Source organism: Eretmochelys imbricata, chromosome 2, assembly GCF_965152235.1.
Source record: "Eretmochelys imbricata isolate rEreImb1 chromosome 2, rEreImb1.hap1, whole genome shotgun sequence".
In the NCBI taxonomy this organism is placed as follows: Eukaryota; Metazoa; Chordata; order Testudines; family Cheloniidae; genus Eretmochelys; species Eretmochelys imbricata.
The window spans coordinates 110872778-110894758 of NC_135573.1; the positions used below are offsets into that span (position 1 = coordinate 110872778).

The following is a 21981-nucleotide window of genomic DNA, read 5'->3' on the forward strand; positions in this document are numbered from 1 at the left end:
CAGATAGACCTATGTGCGACAAAGTACAATAGGAAGTGTCCACAGTTCTGCTCTTTTCACAGTCATCAGCTGGGCTTACTCACAGATACGTTCCTTCTTCCCTGGAAGGACCATCTTTTCTATGCATTTCCACCCATTCTGCTCGCGCACAAGGTCCGATATGGCAACAGGGTGAATATCCTGGCCTAGGCAGATGATCTGGCCCTCATTTCAGACAGAGAGTCTCCAACAAACACTCGATGTCACCAGCTGGGCTGCCAACTGGATGGGGCTCCACTTCAATGCTAGGAAATGTGCATCCCGCATATTGACAGCAGTAGAAGGGACTCAGTCCAGGCGACGCCGTTCCAGATCCAAGGTGAACCCATGATCTTCCTGGATGATGGGCACGCCCACAGGTTTCCGCATCCAGCAGACACCTGAGGATACCATTGCTGAGATCCTGCCAAGATCAACTGTTCCCGACTGGCACCATGATGGCAGATTAGTGCCTTGAACACCTTCCTAATCCCCCATATTTCATTTGTTCTGAGGGGATCTGCCATGGTGAAGGTACCTCTGAACAAGGTGGACAACACCATCAGGCAGCTAGTGAAGAAGTGGATGTTTCTTCCCCAGAGCAACAGCAATGAACTGGTGTACATGTCACACAGGAAGGGCCATGCCAACGTCCCTCGAGTGCTCTGCATGATGTCATCTGGAAGCGAATCATCACAAACCTGAGTGGCTCCCTGGCAGTTGAATTTGGGAGAGACTTTGCTTCGCTCTGGACTTATCCCTGCAATGCTACGCAATGATTGGAGAAACATATCGGCTGCCACTGGACTTGGTGCGAGGAACGCCAGGAGCTGGGAGTCCTGGTGCCACAAGTGAAAAATGCAGAGCACACAATCATCACTCTGACAGCTAGAACCATGCTGGAGAGGACCCTGAAGGATGCCATCCCCTGGCAGTACATGGAAAACCTGAAATGGAAGCCAGACCAGGGGAAGGCCTTCAAGGTAACATGCAAGTGGGACACCAGCAACCACTTCCTCCTCGGGGGCAGCTTCACCCAATTTGCCGACTCGAAGTTCATCTACAGGCCCAGCTCAACTGTGTCCCGCTGAACTGAGCCATCTGCCATGGGAATCAGGACAAGTGATACAGGAAGTGCGGCTATGCTAATGAGACGCTACCCCACATCTTTGTGTAGTGGCAAGCCCCATTCCAGAGCCCGGCAGCTGCACCACAATGCCATCCAAGATCGCCTTGTTAGAGCCATCCCACCACCTGTAGGGAAGGTGGCTGTGACCCCTGCCATCCCCGGAACAGATAACCAACTGTGACCGGACATCACCAACAAGGACTAGAAGAAGATAGTCATGGCGGATGTCATAGTTCCCCTTGAAAACAGGACCCCGGCCTTCCACGATGTCTGATCTCGAAAGCTGGGACACCTTGAGAGCTAGGGGTTATGAGGTTCAAACTCACATGCTCATCATCGGAGCCCTGGGCCCATGGGAACCCAGTAACGAGCGAATGTTGCAAGAATGCAGAATTGGTCAGCACTGTGCTCGACTGATGTGGCAACTCATGGTGTCAGACACCATCAGGTGGTCGAGGGACAACTATCTATAACACATCACCGGACATCAGCAATAACAAGAGAGATGAGCTCGAGTGCCATTGAGAAACAAAGTCAGGAAAGTAACTGACATACTTCCCTGATGGATTGTATTTTCTAAGGGTCAACCTATCCTAAATTCTCGAATACTGAAGGGCAATCTTCACTCATTGCTATATTTGCATTCCACAAGCTATTCTTAGTATAACCTTTCTGAGTGAGGTACCTGTCAATTGGATGCTAATACTTTAACTGTATCACTGAATTTATTAACCTTAACTTGGGATACTGCAGATTATGTACTCTATGTATCTTATGACTTTCAAACCAACCTTTTTACTTTTGAATAATCTAAGCACTGTATCCAGATGTACAGACACCCTTTCTTTACCCTGCGTATTAGAGAATGTTAGTTAGCTTTAACTTTTTTTTAAATCTGTAAGTAATTCCAATTCCAACTGTGACAAAATGTTAATAAATGCACAGACTAGATGACACTTTAAAACACAACCCTCTGAATTAAGTTTCAGCAATAAGAATTTAGACACTTCATGCTAACCAAAGGAAGTAACAGTCTTATGGGAGTAAGTGTTTTTCATATCCAGGGAATACAACTAATCTTGACAGGAGAATTAACTCCAGGAAATTTCACACACACCCCCTTCCTCCAATACATTTGTGACAAACTTACTCTAAAGTAGAGGGTGGTTTCAGACCATCTTTTACTTTCACTATCAATACATTAAGTAAAACACTTTCTTTCCTCTGAAAATGCAGGTTGAATAGCATTAGGTTTAAAGTCAGTTATTTTTGACACCACTTTTCCTAAAAACTTCTGGCTTTGATTTTTTTTTTTCTTTTTTTTGGAGGAAGGAATTTTGGTGAGAACAAAAATTTTGCAGCCTGTAGGACAAAATTTTAATGTACAGCAACTACTTGAGGTGACCAAGTATCTATAATCTCCTGCAACCAACAGCTAGACTGCTCAGGCATGCTACAGTAAGAGGTCCCCGTACATCTCCATATATCAAGGTATGTTAAATCACACTATCTTAATATATTTAAAAAATTCACAAAGGATATAAAATAATGTAATTGCTTTAGAACAGGGATTCTCAAATTTCATTGCACCACGACCCCCTTCTGACAACAAAAATTATTACATGGGGTTGGGGAGGGAGAAACAAAGCCTGAGCCTACCCGAGCCCTGCCGCCTCTAGCAGGGGAGCCACAGCCCAAGCCCCACCACCCAGGGCAGTGGGGCTCAGGCTTCAACTTTGGCCCCGAGCCTCAGCAAGTCTAACATGAGCCCTGGTGACCCCATTAAAACAGGGTCGTGACCCACAGTTTGAGAACCGCTGCTTTGGAATACCAAGTCAGTACCTGAAAGCGAAGAGAAACTGAGTGAGTTTTGATTTAAGGGGAGGAATGGCAGCATTCCTCAGTTTTTAAGAGAAAAAAGTTTACAGCACTACCTGTAACATGGCTCAGATAAACATGAATCAAAGAAATATATTTTATAAGCTACTTACTCTCTGAATAAATAAAACCAGAGTACAAGTTGAACAGAGTACCAGGTCATATAAAGTAATTCTGAATGTCTCAGTCCTACTGTAAGTTATTCTCTTCAAATTAGTAAAGTAACATACCTGAATACACCAGTGCACAGAAACTCCAGAAAAGCAATCATTTAATGCTGAGTTCCAGCCCAAATATCTCCCTGTGAGCCTTGACAGAGACTACATCTTTGAGCAACTTTTGTGATGAAAGTGGTCATGGCTTGCTTCAAAATGACAAAATTCAAGACTAATTATGGGAAAAGTATTCTACTTAAAAAAAAAAAAAAAAAAAAAGCTTAATTACCACAAAGAAATTCAACAATAACAGCTTTTAACAGCTTTAAGTTCAATGGGTTTATATATATATAATTAAAATGCCAATTGACCACTTTTTATATATATATATATATATATATATATATGTGTGTATATATATATATATATAAAGTCAAAGATCCTGTAAAGTAGATTCTTTTCTCACCCTAAAAAACAAAAATGTACAAGTCATCTAACCCCAAGACACACAGAGGGATGTCTAGGGCCAGAGGAAAAAAAAGGTCTCCTGGAAAATCAAGCAGCTTTGCAGTAAGCTCTTATGTATTTCTGTAGGAAATACTAACCTTTAGAGAACAGATACAGTATGAAACACTATACATTCTAGATTAGAGTCCTAGTGATTTATTAGTGCAAGCACAACTAGATAATTTACAAGGCATGCCCTAACTGTTCATTTCATACCCAACATGGGAGATAGTATGCTATCGTCCTCTCCTCCTGAGTTCAAGAAGACATCCAGTGCTTCTTGGTCAGACATGTCCATCAGGTCCATCTGTTCTAGCATGTCCACATTCACCTCCATGGAAGACATACTTCCTATTGGCTCTGCAGCAACAAACAATATAAGTGAATTGACAATGCAGCGCATGTTCTACGCAAAGACCATCAGCTTTGTAATGTTTCAGAGTAACAGCCGTGTTAGTCTGTATTCGCAAAAAGAAAAGGAGGACTTGTGGCACCTTAGAGACTAACCAATTTATTTGAGCATAAGCTTTTGTGAGCTACAGCTCCGGACGCATTCAGTGGAAAATACAGTGAGGAGATTTATATGCACACAGAACATGAAAAAATGGGTGTTATCATACACATTGTAAGGAGAGTGATCACCCAAGATGTTATTACAAAGGCTTCCACAATTGCCACATTACTGTACTGCATCCTTGACTATTAAACAGCTATTCTCAAAACGTAAATATTGACATACATTGACAAACAAGGAAACTTGATTATTGACAGGAAACAGCTTTGGTAATCACTTAGAAAGACAAAACAACAAGGTATGATCTTGGTAACAATACAGGTTACTGTATTTATAGCTTTTTGATATGAATTATAAATAGCTTCTCAGAGGCAGTCTCGGAACCTACAAAAGCAGGATAGACTTCTTTGTTTCTTGCTCTCATTGTTTTAGAACAGGCTGCCCTCATTATCTTTGCAAAAAGGTATTTTATTAGTATTAATATTTGTATTACTAGCACCCAGAAGCTGGGGGGACAACGCAGCATGGATCAGCATTCATATCACACTCCCCCTCAGTACCCGGCCCAAACTGGGGAAGCTAATGATCCAACCAATGGACCAAACTCTGTGATGAATCCTGGTCAAATGCCACCTGAGGCACGTTGCGCATATGCTGAGAAGAAGAAAAAAAAAAGACAACTCAGAAGCCACAATAAGGATCAGTGTCCTGTCATGCAGGTGCTATAGGAATGCCTGTGAAGAGACAGACCTGCCCAAAGGTGCTTACTAATCCAACCCTTTTCTTCTTCCGGTGTCACAACTCTATTCCCCAGCTGCACGTTTAACAAAAACCTCTCAAGAAAGAAAAAGTACAAGACTGGACAAAGTATTAACACACAGGAGTTGTGAAAATGCAAGGAAGAGTTGTAATTCTCAAAAGGCAGGTGTTCTTTCTTCCCATTTAACCCACCCGTGTGATCAGTGGTAGCAGACAGTAGTGCAGAGCCTAAACCAAGGTTGGCGATACTTACTGACTCTCCGAGCTGCATATAACAATCTTCAGAAGTTCAAGAGCTGGGGCAAGCCTGCCGGGGCTCGGGGCTTCAGCCCTGTGGGTAAGGGGGGTCTCAGGGCTTCAGCCCTGCGCGAGGTGTCTGCCCAGGCTTGGGGACTTCAAACCCACTCCTACTGAAGCCCTGAGACCCAACAGGTGTGCCCCACAGATTTTTGCCAGGATTTGCTGACCTAGCTCAGTCACATGGTGCTGCTGAGCCCACTCCCTGCACAGAAGCTGCTGGAGCCAGCAAGCTGGGAGCTGCAGAGAGCCACTCCTTTTGCTGCTGCCTCTCTCCACGGAGCTAAAGCAGCAGCCCCTCCCTGCAGCTCCCATTCCATGCAGCACTCACAGGGAGGGCGTGACTCAAGCTGTTGGGGGGGGGGGGGGGGACCTTTAAATTGTGTGTCCCCCCCAACTCCGCCCCACTGTCAGGAGGAACCAGTCATCTCTGGCAGAAATCCCTAGCCCCACCACCCCGCTGGAGGGCAAAAGCCTCACTTTCCTCCCATCCAGTCTGGTAGGTGGAGAAAAGGGGGGTGGGGCTCTGCAAGCCACATTTTAACTGTGAAAGAGCCACATGCAGCTTGCAAACTGTTGTTTGGCCACCCCAACCTAGACAAATGTCCAATGTATTGTCCCATATGGAGACTTCACACCATTAAAGACAAATGCAAACTTCCGATTAGTAATAAACATATTTAAAAATGTACAAGTACTTTCAGTTGCCCCCAAAAGAAGCTTGTTTTGACTCTGCCACAATTATAGTACTTCAAATATCAAAGATTAGTAATGACTAAAATGATCATTTTATAGCTTTCATATGAACTCTTATTTACCTTTTGTTTTGCAGTAAAACTGACTATATAACAGGTAAGCCAAAGAAATACCTTAAGTATGCATATTACTAAAAGTCTCAAACAATGCTAATGTCAGTGTGCAAATGGAGATGCAACCCTACTCCTTCCTCTGATTACTTTATTTTCCAAGTACAGGATATATCCCTGTCTTTCACACCTGCAGCATAGTAAAATACTGTACTCAGCAATAATTATGTTCTTCCTTGACTAGCGCTGGTACTGCATTATAAAACAAAGATAAACATAAAAAGATATACCCATTTCTCTCCGATAACATACTGCATTGCTGTGTTTACTTACTGTGCACTTTACTAATAAAAGTGTCAAAATAAAACCAAGTGCAAAAGGAAACCAAAACAATCCTCTCACTAGCCTTCTAGTTGTGGGTCTATGGATTAAGTGGGGGATATTTCAAAACTTGCCTCTTCTCTCCGCTATCTGCAGGTATCCTGTAGAAAGGTATTGCTCCATATCCTGCTGGAAGGCTTCTTCAAAGAACTTCTGACGCTCCTTTAGCTTCATCTGCTGGGTATGTTCCATATCCAAAACCTTCTGGGCATGCTCAGCATCTAGCTCAGCTGAGGACCAACAATAAAAAAGAGTATACACCATTAAAAATATAGAAACATCTGTAAGTTTGCTTTTAACATGACTTATCAGAATCACACCAACAAATTATGTTAGTATATCTTCTCAATCATACACACTTGTATTTAATATAGTGTGAATACACAAAAAAGAGACCTCCTCTCCTTGACACATTATGTCTCACTTTTAGGCTATTTGTAAAGAAAAGTACACATTTCTCATTCAACCCAACAGTTCAAATTCTATGTACCTCATCTGACACACAACTGATCACTCATCACAGTGACTGAATTCTAAGACCCATGGATAAATTAAGATTGGATTACACAGGTCTGAATCTCTATGTACAGTAATGTATAAGGGCAATAATGATAAGATGTTATAGCATCATTTCTGCACTTCCTGAGTATTGGAGATAGTCTGCTTTCAAAATCATACCTCATCACTCCCATAAGGCAAATATGGTATACTATGAGATAATATAACCGGATGCCCCAATATTAAATGGATATAACTCCGTATTTCTTGGAATGAATAAACTGAAACACTTATTGATATAGACTTCAAATAATGACAGTGTCAGAATATTGCTGAGTAAAATTAGCAATGATGATGTTATTATGCATATTTAATAAATAAACTCAAGATTCTAGTCTTCATTTTTGTGTCTGTAGAGCACAGTTGAAACAAAGTTTCGCACTTTGAAACTTCAAGGTAATGATACCACATCAAATAAACTGTCAGCTATTCCCCATTCTAACAGGATAAGAAAGTACACTTCTTATAATTCTCAACAAAAACTTAGTTCAGATACTCATGGTTGAGATAATACATCATCATATTAGTAATGTAATTGAAAAGAAAAATTAAAGGTTTAAAGGCTGGACACTCAAAGTCAGATTCCTGCACCAACCTTGGAGAAATCATATAGGAGATCCAGAAAATTAATCCTACTTGTCACCAGTGCTCTAAGTGTGCTCAAGATTTGGAACAAATGGAAGAGGAATGCTTGAAACCTCCCAAGTTTTCAGACATATAGCTGCTTTGAAGGATACATCTAAGAAAGATACATGAGACACGCCATGAACAAAGGCAGTTTAACATGCCTTTCTGTGCAACCATGGAGAACCTTCATGTAGCAAAACCCCTGTGGTTCCACTAAACACAGAGTGGGTCAGAATATGAAGAACCTATGAAGATGTACAGATCCTGTGTACTATGGAGCCAAACTACATGAAGGCTCCCTGTGTGCCACAGTGCATTGTGTATCTGTAGGAGAGGGCAATGGACTACATTGCACGGAGCAATTCCCTTGGGCATGCTGTGAGTGCAAGTGGTGCATAGTCCATCATATGGCTGAAGTAGCGATTACAGAGTGCAACTGCTGCCACTGAACGGTCAACTGCGGAAAAAGTTTGTGATTCTGGCTGTGTACAGCAGCCAGGATTTAAGTATTTGAGAATTCATACCTCAATTGTTTCAGGTTACACTTCTGCAGTATGGGTTCAGGTGAACAAAATGGAACATTGTCGACAACATTTGAGAGGTTATTCACAACCATAAGGGTTGGAAATGTAATTTGTTTTTTAAATAAAAAACAGATTCTGCAGAAACTGTTGGATGAGCTCCCTACACTCCAGGAAATTTTTCTGTTTATTAGTGCATGAATTTGTCAAGTCCGAGCTATCAGGATAGCAGAAAGCATGGGGGTAGAGTGGTGTCTAGCATCTGTTAGGAGGGTGCTTAGAGTACAGTGGGATGGCTGTCTTGCAGTATGATGGTGGATGAGGAAAAGGTGCTCCCCGGGACTGTGTACAGAACCAAAACCAGAAATTTGTAATTTTCCTAACATTAGTAAGAAGGATCTAGCGAAGGGTCAAATATTAGTCCCAGATGCATTAGATTTGGTTTGGTTTGTAACAGAAGTTTGTAAGCTAGTATGTAAAGTTTTAGCAGGGCAGTTAGTGTCTGATCTGCTTTAAAAGTAAAAGAGGATGAGGTTGTAAAGGAAATATTTTAAATTACAGGTAAAGATGTGAGGAGATACAAGGGCAGAGTTAAAGTACATGCAGGAAAACTATAAGATAGCTTTGATTTAACTGAAGTGTTTTTTTTTAAAATAACATTCTATTGTCTTTATGACAAATATAACATAATTAAGCTAGAATGTCAAGGTTCTTTGTCTTGAAATTTCCTCTCTCTTAAATAGAAAATTTCATAAATGTGGAAAGTGCTGTGCCAGCTCTTGCCCAGTCTGTAGGTGTCATCTGAGCACTTACAAACTCATAGCTGGAAACTAAACCAGCTCTTCTGTACATTAGATTTGTTCAAAACAGGTATTAGTCTTATAAGAATGTATCAAGTGTTTAGACTCTGAAATGCTTGTAAATTGCTCCAGGCATTAATCTCCCTGGTCATGCCTGTATTCCATGCTATAAAGAAATATTAAAATTTTGCTTTATAACTTTGAAAAGTTTGCTCTGAACCTGTGAACTCAGGCATGAAAATTGTCCCTCCTCCCCATTCAGGGGATTAAAGATTAAACGGCCTGTTAAGGAACATCACAATACAAAGGATTGGTGAATGGCCCTATCAATACCTTGGAAATGCTACATGCAAGGGAGCTCATGTACTGGACGGCTAAATAAAACAGATAAAATAGGGTCACAAGAAAAATTTTCATCTCTTTGCTGTTTGAACTCACAGGGCCAGAGACACTAAACTAAGGCAGAGTTCCCCAGGGGTTACCCCTGGGTCTGCCATGAAAGACATTTTCGAACAACACATTACTACATCTCTGTCATCTTGCTGGCGTTAACCTGTAAATAACTCTCTCACTTCTTATTCCTAATTAATAAACTTTTATTTAGTTTATTACAGGACTGGCTACACGCATTGTCTTCGGTGTGAGATGTAAGATACAAATTGATCTGGGGCAAGTGACTGGTCTCTTGGGACTGGGAACAACCTGAATATTTTGTTATTTTTGGTGCAACCTGAATATTGCATGACCATTTATCACTAAGACCAGCTTGTCTGGGTGGCAAGATAGACTGGAGAGCCTAAGGGAACTGTCTGTGACTCTATACTGGATTGGTGAAATCTAATTATAGAACATACCGCCAGTTTGGGGTGTTTGCTGTTTTTGACAGCTTGCCCTGAGGTAGGCACTCACGGTCATGAGCCAGTCCAGACAGCATGACAAGCACATTGAAAGTGCTAAATTTTTCCATTCTTTAGGATTATTTACCTATGCCCATCAATATTAGGACTTTAGTGAGGACTTCAGCTATTTTAGGCAGAGTTTATAACTTCTTTGAGGGTGCTCTAGCCATTTTAATGGTAATTATAGAGACCACTACAACATACACACTGTGTAATACTTATCATACCCCTTGGTATCAGCATTCACTGTTCTAGAGTGTTAGCAATACATTTAGTAACTGAAAATGCAAACATCTGGATCAAGGTGATTAACTGATACTAATGACTGTGAGAAGCACCACAACAGAATTCAGGGATCTTACACATCTTATTGGAGAAAATGTCAGGAGACGGATGCGGACTTTTCTAATATATAATCAGTTGACTGTTTCAGGGTAGCTATAATCAGCTACTTTAATATTTAAAGCTACAAAACCAGAGCTCTGGTTCACTTACTAAAAGCCTTCTAAAGATGCATTTCCTTCTATGATGGAAGTAGTAAATCAACAAAAATTTCTCCCCTACAGAATCCTGCATATTCCCTCCTTTGTGTTTCCCAATCTTCTGGCAACCATCTTAGAGGATACTTATCTTAAAGTAACTGGAGGTGTTTGAGATGCCTTGGTCTACACCGTAGGTGTGTGTGCCCCACACACAGACCCAGAATCTTTGAGCCAGCAGTGTCTATTGGGACTGTGCATTCAGCCTGAATGCCCCCAAATCCCATCCAATGGGCAGAGCAGCAGCAACTGCCACTCAGATCCTTCACAAATACAGATATCCAGGTAAAGAACTTTGTACTGAGAACAGGTCATAGGATCCATGTGGACAAAGGCATCTTGAGAAAAAAAAAACATGTTACTTGACTGCATAGTAACCGTTGTTCTTCAAGGTGTGTTGTGAACATATATATTCCATTGCAGGTGTAGTGCACCCAATGCATATGAATGAGACACTTGTCAGCACTATCATTAGGCAGCACATGTGCCCATGCTCTCCTCGTGCAACTGTTTGAGGGCATAAAAGGGATGTGTCTGCCATTTCCCTCTCCATTCCTTTGCATCACTATCTAATGTCTGAAGTAGTGGGGAGGTGGAAGAGTAATGGAATGCGTATGTGCACAAAATCTCAAAGAACCACCATTACTGTATAGGTAAGTAACAGGTTTTATTCCTTTGCATGATGGTGTATATAAATTGCACTCCAGGTGTTAGGGATGAGGGGTTCAAGGTGTGGGAGGGGTCTCAGGGTTAGTGATGAGGGTTGGGTGCAGGGGCTGAGGGCTCCATCAGGGGGTGAAGGCTCTGGAGTGGGGCTGGGGATGAGAGGTTTGGGGTGCAGGCTCTGGAGTGGGGAGAAAGGACTCCCCCCAGCCCCCTCACCACAGCAGCCTGGGACCAGGAGAGAGGCACCTCTCCCCGACAACTTCAGTGGGGCTGGGCTAGGCCGAGGGAGGGGTTCCTCTCCCCCAGGTGTGGCAAATCTGGGACAGGTCCGTGTTGGGACCAGGGGAGGGGGACCTCTCCCTGCCCCAGCCCTGAGCCCCTGCATGGGGCTTAATACGCGGCCACACAGTTTAGAGGGAATTTAGCTGTGTGTGAGAGAGAGACACGGACAGTGTGTGCGCACGCTGGCTGCTGGGGAAAGCCATACACTCTCTTCCAGACACTCACTGAAAGCACTCCTGCTCTGTTCTGAGGCCTATTGTCTCCCCTTCCCCACTTTGCAGAGATAGGGTACATGGGCGGGGGAGGGGACTGACTGTGTGAGCTGGTTGCTGGGGAAATCTGAGAAACAGTGAGAAAAGAAAGGCATTCAGCCACACACCAGTCAGACCTCAGCAGCTCTGAGTCCTCCTGAGCCAGGCTGTCCCCTCTGCCCTGCTCTGTGAAGATGGGGCACAGGGGTGGGGGGACGAGGACACCCTGACATCAGCACCCTCCTCCCTCCCTGCTCTGCACAGCCAGCAGGAGGGTCCTGGTTTCCGGAAGCAGCTGCAGGACGGAGCAACATGTGGGAAGGAGCACCTGAACACGCACTGCCGGCTGGGCGTGCTCGAATCTCTCCTGCGTGGCCACCCAAGCGCGTAGCTTACAGGGACCACAGGTTACCACCACCATGCACTTGATGAAAAACCCTTGGGGCTGACGACAGCCTAAAGGGAAAAACTGTGTAGTCATAATGCATGTTGCCTCCCATGAAACAAAGGTACTTCCTGTGGTCTGAATGTACAGCCACATTGAAATACATGAGCAAATTGAGGGCAGCATACCTACCTCCAATCTCCAAGGAAGGGATAACAGAAGCAAAGATGAACATCTTGAACTTGATTCTCTTGATGAAATCATTCAACTTTCTTAGATCTAAAATTGGACATCTACATGATTTCTTTAGGACCAGGAAGTAAACCTTCCCCACCCCCCTCCGTGTTGATAAAGAACCTCTTCTATTGTTCCCCATTACAGGGGAGAGAGTATACTTTTTGAAGCAATACAGTCTTGTGAGATGGGTCTCTGGAAGGGGACGGGGAAGGTGGATTTGGAAAAGGAAGGGAAGTGAACTGGTAACGTATTCCGTCATTATTGTGCTGAATGCCCACTTATCTGATGTGATTTTATTTTTTCCAAGCACAGCAAAAGAGTGATAGGTATCTTCGAAAGGGAGGAGATAATGGTCAGTGTGCTATCCTCGAATGAGCAGTCAAAAATGACTGCTTGGAAATTGAAGTAGTTTGGTGAGAAAGGTCTGTTGTAGATTAAGTCAACTGGTGACAGCGAGATCTACTGTCGGATGGGGGGGAGGGATGAATGACCCTCAGCTAGCAGGTGGTAGGCAAAAACAGTGGTCAAATGTACCTTAGTAGAACTGACTGAAAGTCCTGAATGTTTTAGAGGCAAACAACATAGAGAAGCAAATAGAAGGCTCTGAGAGTTGAATATGCCTCTGAGTAGATCACAAAAGTCCATTTAGCCTTATATGTCTATCTTGCAGAGCAGGGGTCGGCAACCTATGGCACGCGAGCCAATTTTTAATGGCACGCTGCTGTCTGCCAGACCCCGGCAGACAGCAGCGTGCTGTTAAAATTCCTGCCCGGCCTGGCCCGTTCTTCCCCCCCTGCCCACCGCTCTCTCCTTGCAGGACAGGCAAGCTTCCCCCTCCCCCCGCCTCTTCCCCCAGTGTGCTAGATTCCTGGCCCTCCTTCTCTCCCTCCCTGCAGCCAATCAGCTGATGGCCCTTGCTATGGAGGGGGAGAGGGAAAAGCGGAACTGCAGCACGCTCTCTGCTCTGGGGACCTTGGGGAGGGGGGTGGAATCAGGGTATATCCCCTCTAGCTTCCTGCCGTGAGGCCGCTCAGGGCAGGGGGCTAGGAGCACCCCCACGACCCCAGCCCACACCCCCAGCCCTCTGCCCTGACTCCTGAACCCCCACACCCCCAGCTCAGATAGTTGGTAACTATCTCTGAGGTGTTCTAGACTATTGCCATTTTTGATGCATGCTTTGTCCTCAATAAAACAAGGATTTTTGAGTGGAAGCACTCGTGTGTTCCAATCATTTAACAGATGGAGGTGCTGTGTCCCCCACTGATTTATTTCCTGACACTGCTGTGAAAACAGATTAGTTACCACATCTTTGGGTTCAGATAACCCTGGGTAATACAACTGCTACCATAAAGCTTCCATGAACAGAATTTAAGAACTAATCTCCCTGCCATCAGATATAGGTACGCTGGGTCTGGCTGTAACACTGCACCTTGGTTCTGTGAAATGATGTTTGGAAGTGGAAGACATGCAGACTGAAAAGTGCAGCAGGTTGGAGAACCAAAAGTGATGCCCCATCACTACCCGAGCCTTGTCCTGACATGTCTTCTTGAGGACTCTGAGAATTACTGGAGTGAGGGGGAAAAGTATGTAAGCAGCACCTTTTCCCACTGAAACCAGAAATATAGCTGCCAGAGAGCCCAGACTCACTCCTCCTTGGTAGCAAAATACAGGGAACCTCTTGTTCAGATCACTGGCAAGCAGATATCTTAAAGGTAACCCCCATTCCAGAAAACTTGATCTAAAACAGAGTCCTTCAGTTCTCACTCATGGGTGATGGAAGCCTTTCTATTTAGGTGATCTGCCAAATTGTTCTGGGCTATTAAGTTGATACAATGAAGAATACACAATTTCCATAAATTGCTTCTTGACGTAAGGGGGAAGATCTTGCACCCCCCTCAGTTTATATAGTGCATCACCACTGTATTATTATTAAAATCTGGGTATTGGTGTCCCAAAGCAAGGCTGGAATGCCTTGCAGACTCAACAAACAGCTCTCAGTTCAAACATATCTATGTATAAGCAAGGCCCTGAATCCGGACATTTTCTAAATGAGCACCAGAGCCTTACTTGGATTTGTCTGTTACAAGAGTCCTTCTGGGTAGTGGTGGTGGGTGAAAGAACACTGACAGACCTGAAAGGGGTTTGTCCACCAACACAGAGATGTCAGCACCCTTAGAAGATCAGGGAATCCATGCTTTGTCTGACTGGTTGATAAACCAAACAATCATTGTCGAGAGGACAGAGATGCTGTTGTGTATGCAGTTATGCAAGTACAAGCTGTCATATGATCCAGAAAGCTAGGGCGGATTTTCATTGAAGTTTTGGTTGGTAGCAGAGGTTAGAAGTGATGATGAGTCATCATGAAAAACTTCTCCAGAGGAAGATATGCTTTTGCCAATAAAGAGTCCTATCTTGCACTTATAAATTATCAGTTCAGTAGGGGGTGAGTAAATTTTTCTTGATTTATCTTGAGACTCAGGCAGGACAAAAATTGAATGTGTGTGTGAACATCTGACAACTTGGTGATAAGTGTTTTCCCAAATCAAGTAGTCATTGAGACAGGGATTTACATGAAGACCTTGTCTTCTCAGGTGAGCAACCACCACTGAAAGGCATTTGGTAAATACCCTCATGGCTGTTGAGACTGAAAGGTAGGACTCTGAATTAGTAAGGATGTTCACTGATCATGAAATGTAAAAAACTTCCTGTGAGCTGGACGGATTGCCACATGGAAGTAAGGGTCCTGCAAGTCAAGAGTTGCAAACCACTTCATGCGGAATTTGTTGATTATGTCTGAGGGCCAATATAGGATGCTGACCTTTATTTTTTTTGAATGAGGAAGTAGTGGGAATAGAACTCCTTGCCACACAATTCTGGAGGTACCATCTCAATCACACCCTACTGAAGAAGAAAATCTATTTCCACCTGCAGCAGACTATTGTGAGAAGGGTCCCTGAGGGAGCTGTGATATCTCATCACATTGGGGAAATTGTACTTATCCAGAAAAGTCTTATAATTAACTATCTGAATTCACAGACTAGCTGAAGAATATACTTTTCTTCCTTGATGCCCCTTTGGGGGTCTACTCGGGAGGACTAGCCTACTTAAGATTTTTCATGGGCAGCTGCTACTACTAAAGACCCAGTAACAGGGCTGAAAAGAAATGTTTTAACTCCTTAGGATGAACTTAGTAATTACAGTCCGCTTTTTTAGTTGTGGCTGCAATAGGTACAGAGGTTTGCCACAAATCTTAAGATGAATTGACGATACCCTCAATGACTGATATGGCCAAGTGGCCTTGGCACCCTGGATCCAGAATGTCGAATAGTTTGAGACCTTGCCTGAATGACTTGGAGGGGTATCTCTGAGGTCTCCACCGTAATTTTGAGAGATACTGAAAGCCCTTAAAATTAATTGTGGAAGGAGCAGATGGTTTTACAGCTTCACATGGATAAAGAAGAAATAGCCAAGGGAATGCATTGATCCTCATATTCCTCTATCAACATCTTTCTCTTCAGTATGAGACTCATGCTAGAATTCTCCTGGATCAGACACTGGTAAGATGATTGCATTGTTTCAGATAGTTCCTTAGGAGGATGAGATCTATTCCTACCTGTGGACCTAGAGGAATAAGAAGCAGGAAAATGATAAGGGTACTACAATACCCAATATTTCAGGAATAGCAAAGCCACAGGGTAGAAACCAAAGGGCCTGAAACCTTTCAGAAGTGTGGGACCTATCACCAGAAAGGCTCCTTCTTAGGAACTAGACTAGGACAATGGCTTCTACTGTCATGAGCCGATGAATATGCAGAAAAGTAGAACTCCTACAATGGTGGTGCAACTATCTCAGGGATGCAACAGACTGAGGAGAGCCAGATTCTAGTCTCTGAAAAACAGACATTGGTATCACAGATGATGCATGCAGAGCAATTTTCTTAACAAAAGAAACTTGGAACCTGTAGATATTTGAGAAACATTCAAGAGAGCAGACTCTGGTTTGAAAATGATCATCATGTCCACAGATGCTCTCCTGTGTTGAGAGAAACCTCATTACTGAAGTGGACAATACCAAAATCAACCGTACTGATATGGTCGTCTCAGAAGTATAGGTCTTCTTACCACTACACCATACCAAAGTATCTGTAGCAGTACTCATGTCATCGGTATTGAAAAAGTGGTCTGATCACCAAAGATCATCTATGTGGTACTGCAGCAGAACAAGCTTCCATAGCTTCTGAAGACACTGTGATAAATTGGGGCGGGGGGAAATGGCTTGGAGACAGAGTGATGAGTCTTACATCTCTTTTTAGACTACTTGATTTGGGAAAACACTTATCACCAAGTTGTCAGATGTTCACAACTGGGACGGTGACCAGTGCTAAGTGCCATCAGAAGATCTCTGTTCCTTCCTACTGCAGGCAGCAGGAATTGCTGACTAACTCAAGGATGACTGAAGAGAAGGGTCAGCATATTTTTGAGACGCGTAAGGTCTCAGAGCCAGAAGACCTGGTAGCTTCCAGAGTAAACTTGCTTTAAGACAGAAGACTGGTTTTGAGAAGGGACTGGAGAATCATTCATAGTCTTTTCCATCAGAAACATTTTAAAATGAGCATCACAAGCTCTTGACACATGCTTTGAAAAGGATTTGCAGACTCAGGGGTTAGTTTTTTGTTGTTGCCACTGCCAATGGGCACTAAATAAAATTTATAATTACTAAAAATAGTAACACTATCTTAACACTATATAGGAAACTACAGAGAAGCAGATGTATACTGTAGTCTGTCACACTGCGTTGGGTGGTAAAAAGGAACCAATTGGGGCTGCTCTACCCTTTATACTCTCAGGAGGGAGCATTCACAGCCCCAACGGACACTGCTGACTAAAAGACTCTGGGTTTACACACAGGGGGTGCACACATCTGCAGTGGAATCTGTGTGGACACAGCTCGAAGAAGAATACAAACTTTTATAGGGTGCCAAGCTCAGTATAAGTCCCTAATGAAAACCATTACTTGAGAGTTTAAGGTCAGAAGGGACCACCAGATATCTCGTCTGACCTCCTGTTATATAAAGTAAAGAATCAACTGACAGCAGCAATTTTTTTTTTTTTTTAAAGTAGTCCCCCTTTACATAAGGCTACTATCCAAACAAAATAGAGGTCGTCTTTTAGCCAGGCAGAGATATCAGAGTGCAGTGCCTTGTGTCAAGGTCATGATGTGTATACTGAAACAACCAAGTTATGACAGCAGCTGACAGTTATAAAAATGGAATGAAATGCCACCTATCCACAAAAATGTCTGTCAATAAGCTGAAACCATTTTTTTAGAATGAGACTCAGGAGTAAAATATTAAAGTTTTCATTTAAATCACCATCTCTTCGTTGCCAGTAGGGTATAGTCATCAGATACTTCCAGTACAAATTTCTTACTCTTATCCTGAGTTATAAGCAATTACTAATTCTGTTGTGCATGATGCAGAAATGTCACTGAATTGTAATTCTGAAGGCATTTGGGCATGAGCTTTCATGGGCTAAAAACCATTTCATCGGATGAAGTAGGTTTTAGCCCACAAAAGCTTATGCCCAAATAAATTTGTTAGTCTCTAAGGTGCCACAAGTACTCCTTGTTTTTTTTGCTGATACAGACTAAGACAGCTACCACTCTGAAACCTATAATAAGTCTGATCTCTAAGCACAATTACTGAGAGTTTACATGAAAAACCTTCTGACATGATTTCACGCTTCTGCCAGTTACAATAAAAATCACCTAGGCTAAGCAAAAGGAAACTGCTGCACCAAAGATTTCTGTTTGTTTTCAATAACACTAGCGATGCATGAAAACACTCAGCAAATCTGAAGCAACAGAAAACAAATGCATTGTTCCTTTCCAAAGACATTTTGAGTCACATTTTGCATCTTCTGACTATGTGTTATATAAAGGCAATTTATAACAGAGTTGAGTACAGCTGACATCCACCTTTCAAAGTCTTATAAAGAGAAAAATATAGGCCACATATTGCCATAGATGAATTCCCAATGATGTTTGACACATGCTTCTTAAGGCATTATGGTTTTTTTTCCTCCACTCTAAAAGAAAAGAGTGCTTTAGAATTAGAATTCCCCAGCAATACTTCTATGTACAGAGAAACAAGATGGTACAAAATGCGAATTCATAATTAGATCCAGGCCTATAGGAATCATCAGTTTAGAAGAGAGGCACACGATTAACAGTGCGATTTTATTATCTAGTATGACACTCATGTTTATGGTTCTTTTTTAATTTGCATTTCTAATATCCTTTAGCATTCAGAACATATGGTTGCACTTCCACTACAAGTTGAATTTTTTTTGTAGCCAAGGCTTTCAGGATTGTTTTCTGTTTCATACTTTCCTTACAACTGAGCGCCATTCCTAAAAATTACAATCCATATCCCAGTGCTTTGAAGAGTTCAAGCTTGAAATGAGTAGGAAGCACAAACATACCATACAGCTACTTATCCATTTACTGGGAGATCAAATGCATCTTTTTTTATGATACCGTAAGTCTGATTACTAAAAGTTATTCCTATATCCATATCTGCAACATGGCAGCCCAGTGCTCTATGAAACCAATAAATGTCCTTAACATTTCTGACTTCAATTTGTAAAAAAAATCCCTATGTGAACAACAATGACCAGAAAAACAGACTAAAAGTGTTGACTTCAGAGAGTGTAGCAACTGAAAATTCACTAAAAGATATGTTGCTGAGGTTGCCAATATGCCTCCTCTTATCCCTAACAGGGAAGTGAAAAAGGTCAAGCTATCAAAATGGTAGAATTACCCATAATAATGCAGAAAAGGCAGAAGTGTTTAATAAATATCTGTTCTGTATTGGGGGGGAAACAGATGATATAGTTTCATCATAACACACTTTCCATTCCACTAGTATCTCTGGAAGATGCATTTCACTGACTCTTGCAGAAGTTATAGCAATCAAAAGGTGTCTTTTAGGAAAGAAGAGAAAATGAGCAAGTTGCTAATGTCTCAGACTGAGAACCCAGGAAAGCAGCCAGGACAGTACTGAGGTCCCATAATGGGACCAGCTCCTTTACTGCTGGAAACAGAAAGACATCACCTTTCAGAAATCTTGCTACCCTGGAATCTGGGAAGACCGACCTCCCTTGGATTGGGAAGGTGGAATGCCAAGATTGTCACCAAGTAAACCCTCAATGAGCTAAAAGCGAGACCGGAGGACTTCAAATGTAGCAAATAGTCCAAGATGTCCTGAACCTGAGTCAACATGGGTCTAAGTCCCTTCCATGTTGCCCAAATTGAAAAACACTTCCACTTAGCCAAATTAGTAGACCTAGTAGACCAGGGTGGATAAAAATTGATTTTTTTAAAGCAGATTTTAAAAAAATCTTATAATTAATTAAATAAAAAAATCCAATTTATTTTTTTCTTTTAAAAAATAAACCTTTTTAAAATGAAATCTGAATTTAATACAAAATACATTAAGGCTTAAACTTATTGTAACCTCTTAAAACAGTTAAATAAAAAAGAAATATATTGAATCCATGAGCCTCTATCAAAACTTCAAGTTAAAGTTGGAGGCTGCTTTTTTAAATAAAGAATCAGTGGAAAAACATCAACTTTCGAGGTCAAGCATTATAAATATGGCTTAATAGGTTGGAGAACCAACACGGTCTTGACCAAACCAAGGCAATGAGAATTAGTTTGGCATGGTTCAACTTCAGCTTGAGGATTATCTGAGGAATGAGGAGAATGATGGGAATGCATACATCTGGGCCCCTCCCCAGTTCAGATGGAAAGCATCAGTTAGAGACCCTGGACTGAGTCCTGCTTGAGAACAAAATTGATGGTATTTCCTGTTGTCCTTTGTTGCAAATAGGTCAACTGACAGGATGCCCCATTCCATGAAGATGGACCTGACTATAATATTCTTCAGAGACCATTGGTGGTTCTCAGAGAAAGCCTGCTGAGATGATCGGCCAACTGAGAGCCCAGTGAGTGAGAGGCTGGGGACAGGATGTCCTCTTTAATGCAAAAGTGCCAAAACCTCATCACTTCCTGGCAGAGCTTGCTGGAGTGAGCTCTGCTTGTCATGTTCACAAAATACATTGCAGTGGTGTTGCTGGCAGGAATATGAACCCATTCCCTCAATCTAGTCCTGAAAGAGCATTTTCAGTATCTGTTGAGCCTAAGCTCCAGGAGATTGATACAAAAGGATGCTTTGTATTCCAAAGACAAACCCTGAACCTTTAACCTCGCTTGATGTGCTCCCAAACCTATTGTGGAGGCATCAATGACTACACGCCTGGTTGGCAGAGAGTGAACAACTGGAACATCCTGACATACATTGTTCTGTTCCACTCACTGCACAAGGGAGTCAAATATCTCTAGTGGCACTTGAACAACACTGCCTACTGACTGGCAACTCAGGTGATAAACTAACTTCAATCATGACAGAAGAGGACGAAGACACGTCGCATGCTGGACCACATACATGAATGAAGTCATATGACCTAGCAACTTCTGGCGTATCTGGACCAGGGTCAAAGATTTAGACCGAAGGTACAGACAAGCATCAAATAGTCTAGAATCATTCATGTGGAAGAGAAGCTCTAGAACTCAGAGTCTAGTAGAGCACCAGTGAACTTGATTTTTTGCACAGGAATCAGTGTTGTCTTTGTATTGTTTCAAATCAACCCTAGACAATGAAAGGGTTGCAATGTGAAAACTGAACTTGTTTTTTAGCTGTGCTCCTCACTAGGTACTGGAAAACAAATTCCCTTCCTCCTGAGTTAAGCTGCTACCACCATCATGCATTTGGTAAAGACATGTGGGGTAATGACATACTGAAGGGGAAAACTGTATATGATAATGCTGATTGCTGACTAATAGTCTCAAACTTCCCATGGCATGGGAGAATCATCCCATAGAAGCAGGCACCTTGGAGATTAAAGACACCAGTTTCATTATGATTTAAGGTAGAAAGAATCGTAGCTAGGACGATTGTTCAGAATCTCATCTATTTGATGTATGTGATGAGGCTGCAAAGACTGAGAATAGGTCTGACACCGCCCTTGGACTTGGGGACCAGGGAGTGCTGAGAGTAGAATCCCTTTCCCCAGTGCTGTAGGGGAACTTCTTACGGCTTACTTGAGGAACTACAGAGGGACTGCAGAAGAACCAGTGACTCAGAGGAGGGGCCCCAGAAAAGGGATGGGATATGGAGTGTATGGCCTAATTCAATCTCACAATATTTAAGAACAACTTGACTGAGGATATCAAACCCCAAACGTTGTAGAAGTCAGACAGCTTGTCCCCAAACAGAGGGGAAATGGTGTGAATGCTGATGAGGGTCAAACTCATTGCTTTCCAGCAGCTTATGAAGGATGAGCTGGCTGATTAAAGCTAGACTCTGAAGGCCTTCTCCTATAAGACTTATGCCTTCTTTTGGAGAAGTCTTGCTGCCTTGTAGAGTAACAAGGTTAACTGAAGTACCGTTGGAAATACTGAAGGGACTGCTGCTGATTTTTTTGCCTCCAATGATGGCATATTTTAATTACTGGGGTATAAAGCCCTAAGAACTGTAATGTGACCCTGAACTCCTCAAATGAATGTAAAGTCTCATCTGCCTTTTCAGAGAACAGAGCATCCACCAAACAGCAAGTCCTCTACAGCTGCTATATATCTGGAGCAATACCAGAATTCTGCAGCCAATATACCCTCATCATCACCATCGTTGAGGCCATGAGCCTTGACAATA

At 42.5% G+C, this 21981-nt stretch overlaps 1 protein-coding gene across 5 annotated transcripts in view; it reads right to left on the reverse strand.

Moving 5' to 3' along the window:
* DTNBP1 (dystrobrevin binding protein 1) overlaps positions 1-21981 on the reverse strand; it is a 191520-nt gene that overhangs the window by 14667 nt on the left and 154872 nt on the right. For all 5 annotated transcript variants that reach the window (XM_077810604.1, XM_077810607.1, XM_077810606.1 and 2 more), the window contains exons 8-9: positions 6519-6674; positions 3904-4047 (exon numbers count right to left, since the gene is read on the reverse strand). In XM_077810604.1, coding sequence (XP_077666730.1) covers positions 3904-4047; positions 6519-6674 — 300 coding nt within the window. The remainder of the gene's footprint in view (positions 1-3903; positions 4048-6518; positions 6675-21981) is intronic.